This window comes from Calonectris borealis, chromosome 1 (genome assembly GCF_964195595.1).
Source record: "Calonectris borealis chromosome 1, bCalBor7.hap1.2, whole genome shotgun sequence".
NCBI classification, from domain to species: Eukaryota; Metazoa; Chordata; class Aves; order Procellariiformes; family Procellariidae; genus Calonectris; species Calonectris borealis.
The window spans coordinates 202,954,822-202,970,921 of NC_134312.1; the positions used below are offsets into that span (position 1 = coordinate 202,954,822).

Genomic DNA, 16,100 nt, shown 5'->3' on the forward strand with positions numbered 1-16,100 from the left:
ATAGCCCTTTGGCCAGTTCGGGTCGACTGTCCTGGCTGGGTCCCCTCCCAGCCTCTTGCCCACCCCAGCCTACTTGGTGGGGGTGCCCAGTGAGAACCAGAGAAAGCCTTGAGGCTGTGTAAGCACTGTTCAGCAACAGCCAAAACACTAGTATGTTACCAACACTGTCACCAGTTAAGTCCAAAGCACAGCACCATATGGGCTGCTGTGAAGAACGTAAACTCCATCCCAGCCAGACCTAGTAGAGCATGTAATTACTGACTGAAGTTAGTGATACAGTGCCTCATTATTGTTATCTTAAAAGAAGCAACCTATTCCTTTACAGTCTTTTTTTTTTTTTGTTAAATAATGGTGATTCACTTTTTTTTTTTATTGCAAGTACAAAAACTGTACCTTTTAGCTTTTGGTTACCACATGTAGTAAGTGCAATGCTAATTGTAACTGGACAGAGCTGCAAATTTTGGGAAACTAGATTGTGTACGGAAGTGGTTTGCTTATTCAAGTTCAAAGAATTCAATTATTGTGATAGAAAAGATAATTCTTTTCTTTTCCTCACAGCAGAGAAATAAGCATAGAAACTATTTAGCTGATACTTTCTTTTGCATGTGTTTTCTGTTTTAGTACTGTTAAACCCAGTTGTGCATCTTCTTTGATATTTTAATTATATTTCTTAGCCAATACAATTACTGAGCTGATTTATTAGTAAAGTGGAAATTACTTAGGCCTGGAAAACCGTATAGCCTCTGCTTATTGACTGACCTATTTCCAAGTTCTTTTAAGCTGACTCTTAAGTCCTAAGCTTCTGTGTGATTGAGATAGCGTATGACCTGTCCTTCTGTTTCCTTCAGTGAGAATTGTCTTTTTTTGTAGAATTTTGTAGAAAATTCCGGCTTTTGGAACGTTTCAGGTTTGGAAATGTGGGGTAGTTATCTGTTGGGAACAATTTATAAGCAGCTGCTTTCTTTTTCTTCCTAAAGTTTCAAGTCTTGTAATACATGTACTCTTTCAGTGGTGATGTCAGTCAGTCACAAAAAGTAAATCTTCATTGATGTGAAGGCTTGGATTAATAGGTGTTGCTGGTTCAGTTCCTCATCTCTCATGCTGGCAATGTACCTTTTAAGTTTTATCCCTTCTAAAACACAGAGAGAGTTTCTTCAGCCTATAAATCAAAGTGTTTTGGACAGTTATGACACAGGTTAATTAAAAGTGCTGATTGGATGTCCAAGGGATCTCCCCAGAGGAAAAGTCCATCCAGCTAGCATTTGCTGAAAATCACACTTAATAATGTGTCTGCTTCAGTGTTTAATTTGAGACAAGATAAAAAGCAAATCAAAACAATGTCTCTAGTCTCAGAAAGTTTAGACGATGATTCAAGCGCTAGCACCACTTAAAAAAGGCGTGTATGAAGTAATAAAAACCTCTTGCCCCCTTTACTGAAATAGTATGCCTTGTTTTGAAAAATATAGGTTAAGGAGAAGTGAGAACTTCATCTTTGAGGGTTCTGTTTCTGGTGAAGATAATGTAAGTTTCTGCTGAGCTTTTGGGTTTTGGATTGGGCATCTTCAAAACAGACAAAAGTAACTTTGGTAATTTCCTCACGGCTGGGGAGATCTGGCAGTTAAAGATAACACCATCTTCAAAGTTCTCCCGTTCTTCAAATCTTACAGGGTTTAACCATATTGAGTAGTGAGTGAATTCTCTCTCTCTCTCTTTTAATAGCAGGAACCAATATAATGACTGTATTCTTATGTCTCTTTTGTGTTAGATATTTTACTTTTAAAGTTAGTTGGTTTTAGTCTTTCCTAGGGTTAGGGAAAAAGAGCCAAACTTGTTTGATGCCTCTCTGCAATTATTCTTAGAGACCTTATTTATTATAGTAAGAACTCATACACTGACCTTTTAATATTAAAACTAAGATACAATACTATTTATTACTAGCTGAGATATTTTACAAACAGTACCAGTTAATTTTCCATGGAAACTCTACCATATCAGTCATAACATCTTTAGAAGCAAAGATTGTACTGTGAGCAGATAAGTATGGGCATGTAAGTAGTTTTCAAGAGATGGAAGGCCATTAGGCGTACAGGAGAAAAACTGGGAAATGGGTGATTTTGCTGAAGCTGAGAAGTAAAAGCATGACTAAAGCCAGAAAAGAGAATTACAGAGTGGATTTAAATTACTCTTTCTGCTCCTCTTTTCCTTGCTTTTTTTCTGCTTATACCTGCTACTGGCTTCTGATTGTTTTTTCATGCTGAGAAAGTGTTCATAGATAGTGCTTTTCATTTTAATTGATCTCAAAAGTAAAAGGAAACATACCTCATAAAAATTTTATTCGAACTTTTTGGTTTCAGAGTCCTTTGCAACTTCTGACTGCAAATATATTTTTATAATATGCTGTTATCAAATATTTTGACAATAGGAGCATATGTACCAGTACAGGAGGCATGTAATACTTAATTACACAGGTGAATACTACATTGTTTTTCTATGGGTTTAATGCTGCTGGTGTTTTACAGATATACATCAAAGGATGAGCCGCCTCGGGTCCTTAGTGAAGAGGAGATGAACAGACTGGGAGCGAGGATTGTGAAAGCAGAACTCATGGGAGACATGGTAATGTCCTTGAAAAATTGTCATGATTTACTGCAATTTTTCTTTAAAGCTCACAGTGATTTAGTTGTTAAAAAAAAAAAAAGTATTGATTCAAGCAAATAAAGTCCTGCAAAATTTGATCACGTAGGATTTGAAGATACTGCTTTTACTGTAACTTCTGCTTTAAATGCAATGGTTCATAGACTAGAACAGAGGATTCAAGTCCCCAGGTTTTTTAGGCTAGGCAGCATATGCAAAACCAGTTGTTCTCTGCCTTTTTTATAGGATTTAATGTCTTTTTATTAAGCAGGGAGCCGGTGAAAACTACAAAGCTCCCAGTCTACAGAGTAGACAGTGTCTGGAGCTTTTGTTATTTCATCAACTTTGTCACAAGTAGATGCTTGTGGTCCTTAGCTCTACTGCATAAGCATACTTATTAATTACGGTATGGAAATATAAAACTGAAAGGTACCGCATAGGCCATTGCATCCAGCTCTGCAATGAGAACAGCTATGTCATGCTTTGTGGTCAGCTCCACAAAATGTCTGCCCTGAATGAGACTGGGTCCATGGAGTTGAGATAAACAGCTGCAGGTTTAACATTGCTTTAGGAGGCTCGTTTCAGACAGCAACCTGAAGGATCAGGGATTTCACTCTTTTGGAACACGCTAAGCTCTGGAAGTATTTTTTTTTTATTATTACATTAAGTATAGCTATAGTGAGTTAATTGCATTCAGTAGTACTGTCTGGAAGTTTCAGTTATAACACGGTCGTAGTCTGTTAGTTTTTAAGCTATGTTTTACAAGTGCTTGCTCTGAATAGCTGCTTTTAAGGAAGTATTGCGGAATTTTTTTGAAGGATATAATAAAATAACATTTTTTAGAAGTGAATCCTATCACTATGGGCCTTTGTATTTTTTTTTTAAAGATTAATTTTTAGTGCACCTGTTTACCTTGCCTCTTGTGACAGAATATTTGCACCAAAATCTGCATCACTAAGAAGTAATAAATAAGATATGTTACGATTTCAAGTGCCAAATTATTATTTCCTGAGAGCCATTGATTCTTTGATTTGTGGGAAGTTTTAGGATGTTGGACGTACGAATTTATTGCTGTATTAGGACATGATGTTGGCCTTTGTCAAAGCCCCTGTCACATAACTTAAATTTTGTTAGGAGAAAGTGTCCATTTTATAAATATTTTCTTTTCAAATCGATTTTATATTATGAATTCTTTTTCCGCAGACTTTAGACACAGATGTGTGTATGTAGCTTTACAAAATTTGAACAAATACACCTTTTCTAGAAATCCTGTCCATTTGAAATCTTATCAACTTCAAAACTGAATTAAAAGTAACTTCAAGCAGTGTATTTTCTACTAAGATATAATGAGTGTTAATGATTTAAATAGATGCCTCCATGTTTTAATCTGTAGTTTTCCTAGTTAATATACAAAAAATACACTAGTGAGGAAAAAATACGTTTATGAATGTAATTATATGATAGGTTTGTGGGGGACTGGTGTTAGACACTTAAGATTATTATTTTAAGACATTTTCCTACAGGGGAAAATGATTGAAGCTATCTATACACTATTTACTATAAAGTACTGGGGAGGAGAAGGTTTTCGAAAGACTCTCATGGAGAGCAGCAAAAATTTGTAAACTTTTTTTTTCTGCTGCTCAGCTTGAATTGCATTGTCCAAATAAAAGTTTGGGCACAAGTGTAGGTTTTTTCTTTTCAACCTGACAGTAACCAAATAAGCGTAATTTGAATAAAAATATACAGGTGTTCTGTGGGGAAAGTGTGATTCTTGTATTATTCTACCGTTTTGTTTTGACCAAAATCATGTAGCAGAAGCCAACATTACAATTTTACTGTTAATTTTATATATACATTTTTCTACATACACACTCTGAATTAGCTTAGTTAAAAAAAAAAAGCCACCACAGTATAAATAATAACTAACCTTTGCCTTTAAATATTTTTTTCTCTTTAAATATTTTTTGATGGACTTTCTCTGATCCGATTGAAAATGCAACTTGTTTAAACAAGTTCATCCCCGCACACCAGAACAGATGGTTATGTAACAGCATGTTCTGGTGGCTGGAGCTCAAGGTTGACCATGTGGGACAAATGAATTCTGAATCTATTTTTGTTACTGACTTGCTGCTTGGTGTTGATCAAATGACTTAATTTTGGGGTGACAAGTATAGGCGTGATTGTTGGAGTCCAATCAATGAAACTGGCAAAGTGGTCAGAGTATAAATGGTTGTATTTCTTATAGGTTGATAGGTTGTCAACTGGCAATTCTTAGCAAACCAAGATATTCTATATGCTTGTATTTATTTAACAAAAAGGTGGATGAGAGAGCAGGAGCATCAAAAACAATTTACACAAGAATGTAAATAGTTCTCATTTTCCACCCCTTGTCCATTTTAATACCCAGAGTAAGGTCTTAAGTGCCAAAGTTGGACAAGCGGTGTAGAAAGACGTGAAACGGCACAGCAAAAATGTCTGAGAGATATTTCCCTAGACCCATTGGGTGCATGTGTGTGTATATGTATATATATATAAATAAATAAAAGGATATGTAGCATAACCTGGAAAGGTTATATGCTTGATGTGTTCAGGCTTCCTTATTTAGCTTCCTATACATAAAGTAGTATCTATGCTGAGCTACATAAAGCATTTATTAGTATAACTGAATAATATTTAAGCATAATTTTTCTCGTGTTTTTAGGACAGTATATGTTTCTATACTTCAGATGCCTCTGTTCTGAAAATTTTTTTTTATTTTATCTCCAGTAAAGAATTGTGTGAACTATATTGACACGTTTTCTTTAGTTTTTTGTGTCATTAGAGTTTAAAAAAATATATTAAAACATGAAGAAATGGAATGAATAGTTACTTCTGATATAAAGGTCTCTAAAAGTTTAAAATGGTTAAACTAATAAAGTACTATCATTTTCTCTGAAGGAGTTAGCTTCAAAACTTCAAGCAGAACTTGAGAACGCTCGCAAATTGAGAGAGACTCAAGGGCAGATTCCAGCAAAGTCTGGCAGAGAGGTAAGGGGAAAATATTCTTCTTTTCTCTGTGCTAACACAATGGTATAATACAGGTAGCAGCTGAATTATAGAGAACATGAAATATACTTAGGAAAATTACAAGGTGTGACTTTAGGTGAGTTACTGTTCAAATTGAATTGTACTTTTTGGTGGTAAACAAAACTTTCTCCATTGTACTTTAGCAACGTCCATAGGATTTTTTTATTGGTAGTATTTTTTTAGCAATGATATATATCTTTCATTAAAAATAACTGATACGCGTCGTGTTGTTGACTGTGCTGGCTGTTACGCAACTCTGATGCCTCTGAAGAAGCTGGCACTTCAAATGTTCTTTTTAAAGGGTGGTATTCAAGAAATGGGTAGTAATCTTCTTCCATACCAACTTTGATATAGCTACAAGGAAACAGGGTCAATATCTTCATTTATGAGCTCTGTCCTCATGATGGAGAGGAGACTTTTAGGCAAAAACTGATGTTCTTGTTCAATTTGTCCCCAATTCCACAGTGAAAATTCAGCTGCAAGTCAGCTGAGTTTGAAAAGCCACCAATTTTTTCGAAAAGGCTTCATCTCAGACGTCGTACATTGACTAGTATTTCTCCAGTCTTTAGAAGACAGACTGAACTGGAAGTTAATGTGTGGCCTCTTGCTGACTACATTGTGACAATAGTATTGAAGTATAAAGTCTCAGACCTTGAATTCACAAGAATTTAAGATTACAAAAGCTCTGTATAGGTAGACTCTGCTTTGTTGCAGTGCAATTCTTAGACATGTTTTTCGTGTATACACAAAAAAACTGAATAAAGCAGACTGGAGTTGTGTAATTACACGGTAAAATTCCATTCAGATTTTAAAATTGGAAAGTAGAGGGCATGTTATGGGTGGTCCTCAGAAATGTTGGTAAAGACCTGTTCCTTGGAAATTGAGTCATGAATAACAATTTTGGTCAGCCTTAGTCTTAACCATAGTCTGATTTTTATCTTAATTTTTAATTAAAGGATTTTTAAAACTAACAGTGTGTAGTCATTGCAAAAGTACCAAATGTAAATACTACTTGAATTTTCAGAAAGGAAAAATAATTTTAAAAAAACAAGTGAAAACATATTTAGCATGAGGCCTCTCTAACTCTCTTCATCCTGAGGGCAATTGATCTCACAGCTTGTGCTTTTACCAAGTGATAGGCTCCTCTGCAACAGGGAGATTCCTCCCTACATGTAAAAGCACCAAGCTCAGCAATGCAAGAGCTTGAGGATTCAGAAGGATAAACTGACAAAGAAGAAATAGTCTGCATCCTTCTGGCCTGACATGGGTCCTAATCTGTCTCTGGATTGGCATCTGAAAAATGCATGAGTAATCCAGGAGGAGCCTTACTGAAGAAGAAAGGTGTATTATAGACTTGGCTCGATTGGAAGTACCATCTTGCTGTCCTAAAGCCTCAAAGGGATTGACTTAGTCATTTCTATTCATTAATATGCTATAAGATAATTATGATTTTTCTTTTATCTTTTGTGTATTCAATTTTGCACTCTTGTGTGCTTATTTACTCAAACTGGGTCTGGGGACTTACAGGGCATGTCCACTCCTTCTCCTGCATTCCCTTTAAACATGGTGGAAAAAGTTGTGAATACCCCTAGTCTGCTCCTTCTTTTTCTTCCTTTCCTGTGGGAGCTTGACTGAGCCCCCATTGACCACCTTAGTGTTGTGATTGGTATAAGCTTCTTTGGAAGATTGAAGGGATTTAAAAACAGGGCTCTTCCCTCTCTGAAGTATCTTGGATGCAAAATGTTTAGCCTTGTGAGTTCCACGTTGGCTTTCTCTGAAGCTGAGGATCAGCTTCTTACATAATTCCAGATGTAGGAGCTTGGTTTTTAGGTCTATTCATCTCAGAATGCTTATTTTTATGTTAGAGTCCATCTGTCTTTAGTTTGTGGGAACCAGGACTGTTGACAGTCCTGCTGTTTTGGACTTTCCATGATTTGCCAATGCAAACAGTCCCTTACAGATACAACACAGTTGATGTTTGTAATTCTACAAAGGTTAGCTCTTGAACTGTGTCACGCCAGAACAGTATCAACCTCTTTACAACTTGCTGTAAAGTTGCTCAACTTCTTAGGCTTGCAGTAAATTGGCAGACTCCCCAAACCATGGTGAAAACCTTGAAATTTATTTGAAGTCATTCGGGTTTTGACTACTGCCAGGGCTTGCTTTCCAGAGGGTGAAGGTCTTCCTGTACATTTTAGAGGCTTGCTGTCTTGTCTTTATGAATATGCCTTGCCTGTGCCTGTTTCATGGCTACTTCTAGCCTGTGTTATGTGGCTTTTGAGTGTGAGCAGTCCAGCAGAGCTGAGAATTGCTCTGTCCTAAGTTCTATCCTTGTGATTGTTGCCAGGTGTCTTACAGGTTTTACAGCTTCAAACTGATTTTGGACTACTGGGACATAGGCAGAATGTGTTGGGTACTCCTGTGTATCAAGGGCCAGCTGTATCACACTCTGTGTCTAAACAGCCCAGATGTTCAGAAACGATCTCATAACATGAGAGACTGAAGGTGTATTTGATACTGTACGAATCAGTCTTTCTATCACATTGACCACCCAAGCGATAGCCTCAGTCAGTTCAGCCAGATGTATTGTGGAAGCAGTTTCCACAGAAGTGGTTTTCCAAATGGATGTCCCATTGATCCCAAAGTTTGATAGCTTTGCCTCCGCTACCAATAACAGACATGAAGCATTTTGTTTCAGGCAGGTCTGTCTCTCGTTCCTTGGAGCAGCATGGCCAATGTCATGCTGAAAGGTCCTGGAACGTGGTTTTGCCTTATTTTCACTTCTGTTGGGAGAACTGGGGAGATAAATCAGGAAGCAATGAAGGCAATTCTGAATGCATCTCCCTAGGAAGGCTTTTTTTCTTCTTGATTATTTGAACATGGATCAATTTCCTAATTCAGTTCACTGTGTGACTGAATGAAGACTCATGCTAGTATGAGGGGGTGTGCATGGGCGCCTGGGGTTTGTACAGAGGACAGGATCAATTCTTTTGACAGTGGTGCTGGTTTATTCCGCCTTAAAGTGATCAAGAAACTACAGACTGAAGGGAATGTAAGGTGGCAGCTTAAATCCTGGTTTTATTTATTTATTTGTTTGTTTGTAAGTGAGAATAGAGGCAAATCTAGCTTTTGTAGTTTGTTTGATTTAGACAAGAATTCTACCCCAAGCAACCCCAAAAATGTGGCTTTAAACTACAATTTTCAAATACTGACGTTTGGTGTTTAAAAACCTTGCGTTTATCAGCTGATATATTTCACCAAGCGTACAGATCCTGGTAAGACCATTTTGTTACTAGTTTTCATTTTGGCCAAAGTCATCCATAGTTTTAAGACCTGCTGTTTGTGATGCATTTAGATGTTGCAGATAGAGATTTCCAGCTGAAAGAAGCCAAAAAGCGTGAATGTATATGTCTTTCTGAACCTAGAATAGCAAGAAGATTGTAAAAGATACTGAAGCAGAATAGAAGTCCATAGCTGCATCCTGAGTAAGCCCACTTGGGTAATTTTATAGCAAAAATTTACCTTGAGGAAGAGGGTTGTTGTTTTCTTTTTTTATTTTTCTTTTTTTTTTCTTCTTTGTTCTTGGTAGTTAGTGTGATGAATACCCCAAAATAATAATGTTATAGGTTTTCTGTGTATGAAGGTCTCCCAGATGAAAATTCAGTACAGGCTAAAACATGTTTGGGTTCTCTTGATATTGAAAAAACAATAGTAACTGTCTTAAATCATTTTTCAGCAGTATTGAAGCATTTCTTTTATGCACTACCAGCCCTCATTTTGCCTAACATTTGATTTGTTTTCAACTGCTAGCCTTCCATGCGTCCAAAGTGCAGAAAAGTTGAAAGTTTATTAGTGGAGTTGTTCTTAAATTGTTTGTGGCTTTTGAGTAGCTTTATAAATGGAATTCTTTTGCCTGAATCAAGATATGAATTTTTAAATAAAATTTGTGTGGTTTTTTGAAGAGGTTAGTTTTTATATATATTTGAAGAGGTTAGTTTTTATATATATTTGAAGAGGTTAGTTTTTATATATATTTGAAGAGGTTAGTTTTTGTATATATTCCTCTTGAATATATACAAATGCTAGGAGGCATCCTTTCTTTTTGTACTCTTCATTAGGCAGTCACTTTTGGCTATTGCTGGAGAAGGCATGTTGGGCTTTGGTTTGATCCAGTATAGCTGCTTTTATATTTTAATCTGCATGTAGAGAGTGTCCTTTATGACGATTCTAAATAATTTATGATGTGCATTATTTGTGTGCTTTGCCTTTTCAATTTTTTTCAGACTTTTTTCCATCTTTTCTCAGGCTTTCTTCAGTGTGGTCACTGCATAAGAATTAGAGTAAAATCTGCTAAAGGAAAACCAGTTTGCTTTTCTGTTGCTACAAACTGACTTAATTGTGTTTATTTTTTTAATCAGGAAGTATATTGACATGATACAAAATCAGGTAAATCTAGACTCAGTTCATGGTGGTGGATGAATGAAATATAAGTGTATGCATCTTTTAAAACTGTTTTCAATTCCAAATAAAGTATGGCCTATAAGAAAAAAAGCTTCTCAACCCTCAGCCTGTTACGGTGTTCCATAGCACTTAATCAGTATGCAGGAAACAGAAAGTAGTCTCTGCTGAGCCATTGCTAGAGACAGTTCTTAATAATGATGAATTGTGTTTAAAATACAAAATCAATACAAAATTGAACGAAAGATAGAAAGTGGTACTTTAAGCAAAATAACATGGTAGAGGATATACTGTCATAGAGTATTTAAAAGAAGAGAGTGAAGTTCTGAAAAAGTAGAGAGAAACAAATACAGGCTTTTCTGTCATGCATTTGAGAAATTGTAAGGAAGACACGAATGATTTCAGCATAGGAAATCTTCATTTGAATAACTGAATTTTCTATGAAAGTCCATCAGCCTTCAGTCTAGTATGATTCATTTAATAAATATATTTAAAGCGTAAGGAATAAAACAGTGATACACATATATACACACACATAAAATATATTAAAAAATATATATTCCACAAGATATATATATTCCTTAAGATAAAGCAAAAAAACTCAAAAAAAAAATCTCCTAAAGTTTTTCTAATAAAGGGTATGTAGTGCTTCTGTGAAGCCTCTTGGGCATGAAAGATATCTGTAGAGCAGTAGTCTTCAATTTTGGCAGGCACTGTGTTTCACTTTACCGTAGGCATCTGACTGACATGATGCTGCTTTAAAGGAGAAAACTTCTTCTAGGCTACCTTTTGTGTCTGTAAGAGTAACACTTTGCAGTCTATTGCTTGTGCATCTCAGGTGGAAAAGATTTATAGTGCAAAGAAAAGTTAATTTAACTAGTTTTATGGCATAAGTAGGGCTTGTTTTTTAGTGAAAAAAAACTTCATAATATCAAGAGCTTCATGTACTTCAAATGCTCTTCAAATGCTTCAAACTCCTCTTACAAACTACATCTGAACACAAATTTTGATTTATTGAAGGTCTGATGTTTAATTTGGATCCCCGAGATGCTTTAGAGTCCAGACTGAGAGAGAATTCTGGGGAATATAGCTCAATATAAATGAATTTTTTTTTTTCTTCTTTTTTAAGAATTAACACTTACTATTTTTTAGAAAGGAAACTGAACACAACAGCTTGGCTTATACCTCAAATCCTATTTATGATAAAATACCATCTATTGCATACCATTACGTATAGTTCTGCATTAAGAGAGACAGGACGGAACATGCTGGATCTTTATCCAGAGAAATTATTTGCAGCACAGTTATTATCCCAAGACAAGTAAACCATATGACATTAGGAGTAGCTGAGAGGAATCAGTTGTGAAACAAACCTGAAATAATATTCTATTGGTTCCAATAATGATAATAGGGAAAAATGAGAAAGTTTCTTTATTTTTCACGTGTTTTCAAGATTGGCCTTTTCAAAAATAGCTTAAAAATGACAGTGATTCTTTGGAAAAAGAGCCAGTTATCTAAAAGTAAAGTGGTGTGTTTGTGTGTGCGTGCACGTGTGTTTGTGTATATGTGTGTATACATATAAAAATTAGATAGGGATTAATACTTGCGAATAGGAAGTGAAAGAAAAAAGAAAAATAATCAGTTGTTCTGATGTGTGGGGTTTTTTTTCTTTAAAAAAACCCAAACCCAACACTAAACAAAAAAACCCACAGATCACCCTGAAAATTAACATTGAAAATTGCAGGTGTGCCAGCATGTTTAATTTTAGGTTTGGGAATTGAGACTATAAACACAGATATTTTTATGCAATAAAAATATTTAGTTGTCAAAATTTACCTGTAATATGTTTTAATAACACATGGTTGAGTGGCCTTTCACTGTGACATACCCAATGCAGAACTTAAATACAGTTGTAGTAATGCTTTTAGACTTACGATGTATAAAGAATCATTTAAAAAATTATTTAAAACTGCTTCTCAGAAAGATAGCCAAGACACTTGTATAGAAACTAGAATGCTGAGGATTAATGATCCTCACTAAATGCACAATAAAAATCTGTGATTTCATTTGGAACTTCAGATGGTGGGGAGATACAGGAACAGATGGCTCTTGGCTTGTTTACTCTCAGATGTTTTCAGCTCATCATAATTTCTAATTCCTGCTGTTCCATCACACTTGAATCTCATCTGCAGGATGGCTGTGCCATTCTTTCTTCAGCAGAAGTTTGTGTTTTCCATACAAAGAGTTGACTAGCTCTAATTGGAACAGGGAATAGTAAAGTGGGCATAATTTTGCAGAACAGTTTTAGTATCATTAGTACATACTTTTTAAAAATAATAGATACATGCAGTTTCTGGTGGGTGTATTTCCTGAACACTCTTGTTGATGTCAGTAAGAGAAGATTACACAATTATTTATAAGGCAAAACCATATTAGGACAAAGTGGCTTAACTTCCTAAATGTAATTTATAGGAAATTGGTTTTCGCAATTAAAAAGTACTGGAGAAATTGTATCTGTAACTAAATGATGTAAAATATTTTACTGGTTTCAGTACTTGTAACAAGTATAAAAGGCAGAGTGGATAAAAATTCTTAGAGTTCAAATTGATAACACAAAAGCTTTGGAGTATGCTTTGACACTGGAAGCAAAGGCCGTATCCAAGTGCCATGCAGCACTTGTAGCTGGTGGTATCATTTTTTCTAGCTCTGTTTTTCTCCTAATACTGTGTTGAATTTCTGCATATTTTTAGTGCTGTATCTACCCTCTCACTGTGTTTCCTCAGAGTAAATTCTGGTTTTCTTAACAAATTTGACACCCCCCCAACCCCTAGAAAAACAAAAGCAAAAACATTCCTTGAAGCCTTTCTGGTGCAGTAGATACTTCCAATTTGAAATGGAAAGGTAGAACCTCACTGATGCTTCTCTTGGTCCCTGCACAGCCTCGGTAAATACACGGTATTAAACCTTTCTGGACTTAAAATAATTTACAAGTAAAACCATTTATAAAAGTGTGAACCATAAATTAACAGTACATTTTGAGTGTTTGAGCAATGAAACATAATTATTGTGTTCAAAATGAGGTTTTGAAAGGAGAATTTGATCAACCAATGACTGTTGGGACCACCTGGTCTTTAGTGTAATTACATGTTAGATCTCATTAGCTGTTGCTACCAGCATAAAGCAGAAACATTTTATAGAAATAGGCTGTTTAAGAGGAGCAATTAAACTATGCACCCATCCTTCTAAAAGGAATGAAGACATTTGGCTTTGGGCCAGCACATCTGGATAACGAGATACTTTCAGCTAGCAGCACGGCTTGCGGAGTTGTGTGCCTGAGATTTTTACAGAGGTTCTTCGCCGGTGCTGCCCTGACAGCTGTGGAGAGTGGGGCTCTCCAACAGTGTCTGGAATGGAAGTGCCACTACCAATGTCGGTATTAGCTTTACCGTTCTCTTCTGCCTGTCTAGGTAAGAAGGTGTTACAGGCTCCTTGCTTTTTCAAGTCTTTGGCTTTCTTCTGATGTCTCCCAAAATAACAGCAGTGATAATGGCTTTAGGGTATGGATATACATGAGTAGAAGCTTAAAAGGATGCAGAGTTGAATCTTTGTTCTCCAACATCTAATTGTCCACATTCTTCCTCTGCTTTTTTGTTTTTGAAGACCCTTTTCTACATATACTCCTTTAATAATAAATTTTCAGGTTGGACTACTTCTCTTTCTAATAAAAATGCATTATTAAGCTCCCTCATATGCCTGAATTACTATTTTTGGTTGGCTTAATCTGTTGCTTTCAGTTTGTAATACCTTTGCTGATACTACAGTCTCTGAAAATACCTCATATACCAGAGTTAGGGTAAATCTCCTTTCTAAATAGCGAATATTGAGGCTTTTTAATTTACTTGTTACTAAATTTTTCTATTTACTTAATTAAACGCTATTTTTATTTACATACGCCAAACTTCTGCTTATCACCTTCTCAATTGTGTATTACATTTCTGTCTTTGATAAGGTGAAACAGGAATTTGTGGACTTAAGAACCAACATGCTGCAATACTTCTCTTTTTTATGGTCTGAGTATATATGTTTTGTGTCAGATGTTCTTGCTATAGAAACAAACCATCTAGTCATTATTTTTTTAAGTTTTCTTACATCCCATACCTACAGTGGCTCATTGATGGTATGGTTAAGTGACTAACCATTTCAAAGTATAGCTAACAATTTAAAATATCAAACTGCATCTTTAGAACTTTTTTTAAAGTTGTATTTGCAAGTTTGTGTGGCTTCCTGACATTGAATATTGTTGTTAAGTTAGACTTAATCACTTTAGTTTTCCCCATTACTAGGCACATCACTGGACGCATTACAAGCTGCTGTAAGTTACACATCACTAGTTCCAATCTTACTTCTACAGGCTGGCAGTACAACTCTTACTGAATTTGATTTGAGGTTTGTGTGTGTGTCCACTCTACTCACAAGGTATTGTTCTGATCGCCCTATCTCAGAGGTGCTCTAAGAAGATAAGTACTGAGAGCAGATAGAAAGATTTTTGAATGCAGGGATGACTGGAGGCATTCAATATAAAGAGCAGATGAGTAAGAAGGTCAGGTTACTTATTCTGAGTAATAAACAGTTTAGCTAAAATACCCTTTTTCGTAATATAAGAACAAAGAATTGTTGAATTTAAAGGGCAACTGATTTTATATCAATAAGACAAAATTAAGTTTTTTACATAACATATTATTAACCTGTGCCACTCACTGATTGGGAGAAAGAAAGGATAGAGACCAAACAATTGGTAGTTATCTGAGTACCTAATCCTTTTCTAATAATGAATGTTTTCACTTATAAATAGGAGCTATGGTTTGGGGTTTTTGGTTTTGTTGTGTAGGGTTTTTTTTGTTGTTTTGTTTTGTTTTAGTTTCATGCTTTATACATAAACCTAGCACTGCCTGATTAAGATACTCTTATGTAGACTAGTTCATTTCTGTGTTACAGCCTGCATTAGATTTTCTAATGCTTCTCCTTACTGTTAAGCACAAGATCCTGAATAAGGCAGGCCAACTTTCTGATCTTGTAAAACCTTTTTTAAATCCCATTTCTATATCAGCTTAATACCTTTTGAAGTTGTAATAGTGATGCTTATTACTATGTTTACTGAGTCTTTCTTGAAATACTAAATTTTTAACCTAGGTAGAAGTTTGTTCTTGCTTCCCTTCCTCATGCTGCTATTTCTCCTAATGTTATTTTTTTTCTGCTATAAGAAACCCAAATCAAAGATAAAAGTTTTATACAGTGGACTGCTGTTACAGACCTGTGACCATTTTAATTTCATCTCGCTGTGAGATCCAAACCTTGGTCTTGCTATGGAGAATGGTCTACCTAGTGATTTTATAAGCTTTACCTCGAAGTTGACAGTTCCATTATTCACAATAAATGGCAGAGCCTGGAGGGTAGCTTAGATGCTTTGAAACCTGTGTTACATGGGGACTCCAGGTACTCTGACTGCACTTGCCCTTACAAATAGCCAGCACTGAAGGAGGCAAACTGCTCCTTCTGAATGCGATCGACTCATCCTTCCGATAACTGCGGTGATTGGTGTAAACGCAACCTGAGAACATAACAAGGTTCAGAAGGTAACTGAAATGGGAGAACAAAGATTAATGGAAGAGAACAGGAGACAGCGGATGGAAGAAATAGCTACATCCAACACTCTGAGAAGTTCTAGATGTCTTCTAGACACTTATTTGATTTGATAATGTAAAGACAGACTTTTCCAACAGAGGAATAAGACAATATTCAAAGCATTTGCATTGGTCATAGACTGTAAGAGAAAGGAAACAGGTTGTATGCTTAGTTCATCATCTAATTTGTCCATAGCTAGCATTGAGTTGTAGAGGTTTGTTCCTTGCTGAAGACTGTTGCTGAGCTTTGTAATTCCTTCA

General features: G+C 35.7%; 1 protein-coding gene across 3 annotated transcripts in view; it reads left to right on the forward strand.

Moving 5' to 3' along the window:
- Positions 1–16,100, forward strand: part of CWF19L2 (CWF19 like cell cycle control factor 2) — an 89,527-nt gene that overhangs the window by 26,808 nt on the left and 46,619 nt on the right. For all 3 annotated transcript variants that reach the window (XM_075140062.1, XM_075140059.1, XM_075140060.1), the window contains 2 exons: positions 2,520–2,616; positions 5,572–5,661. In XM_075140062.1, coding sequence (XP_074996163.1) covers positions 2,520–2,616; positions 5,572–5,661 — 187 coding nt within the window. The remainder of the gene's footprint in view (positions 1–2,519; positions 2,617–5,571; positions 5,662–16,100) is intronic.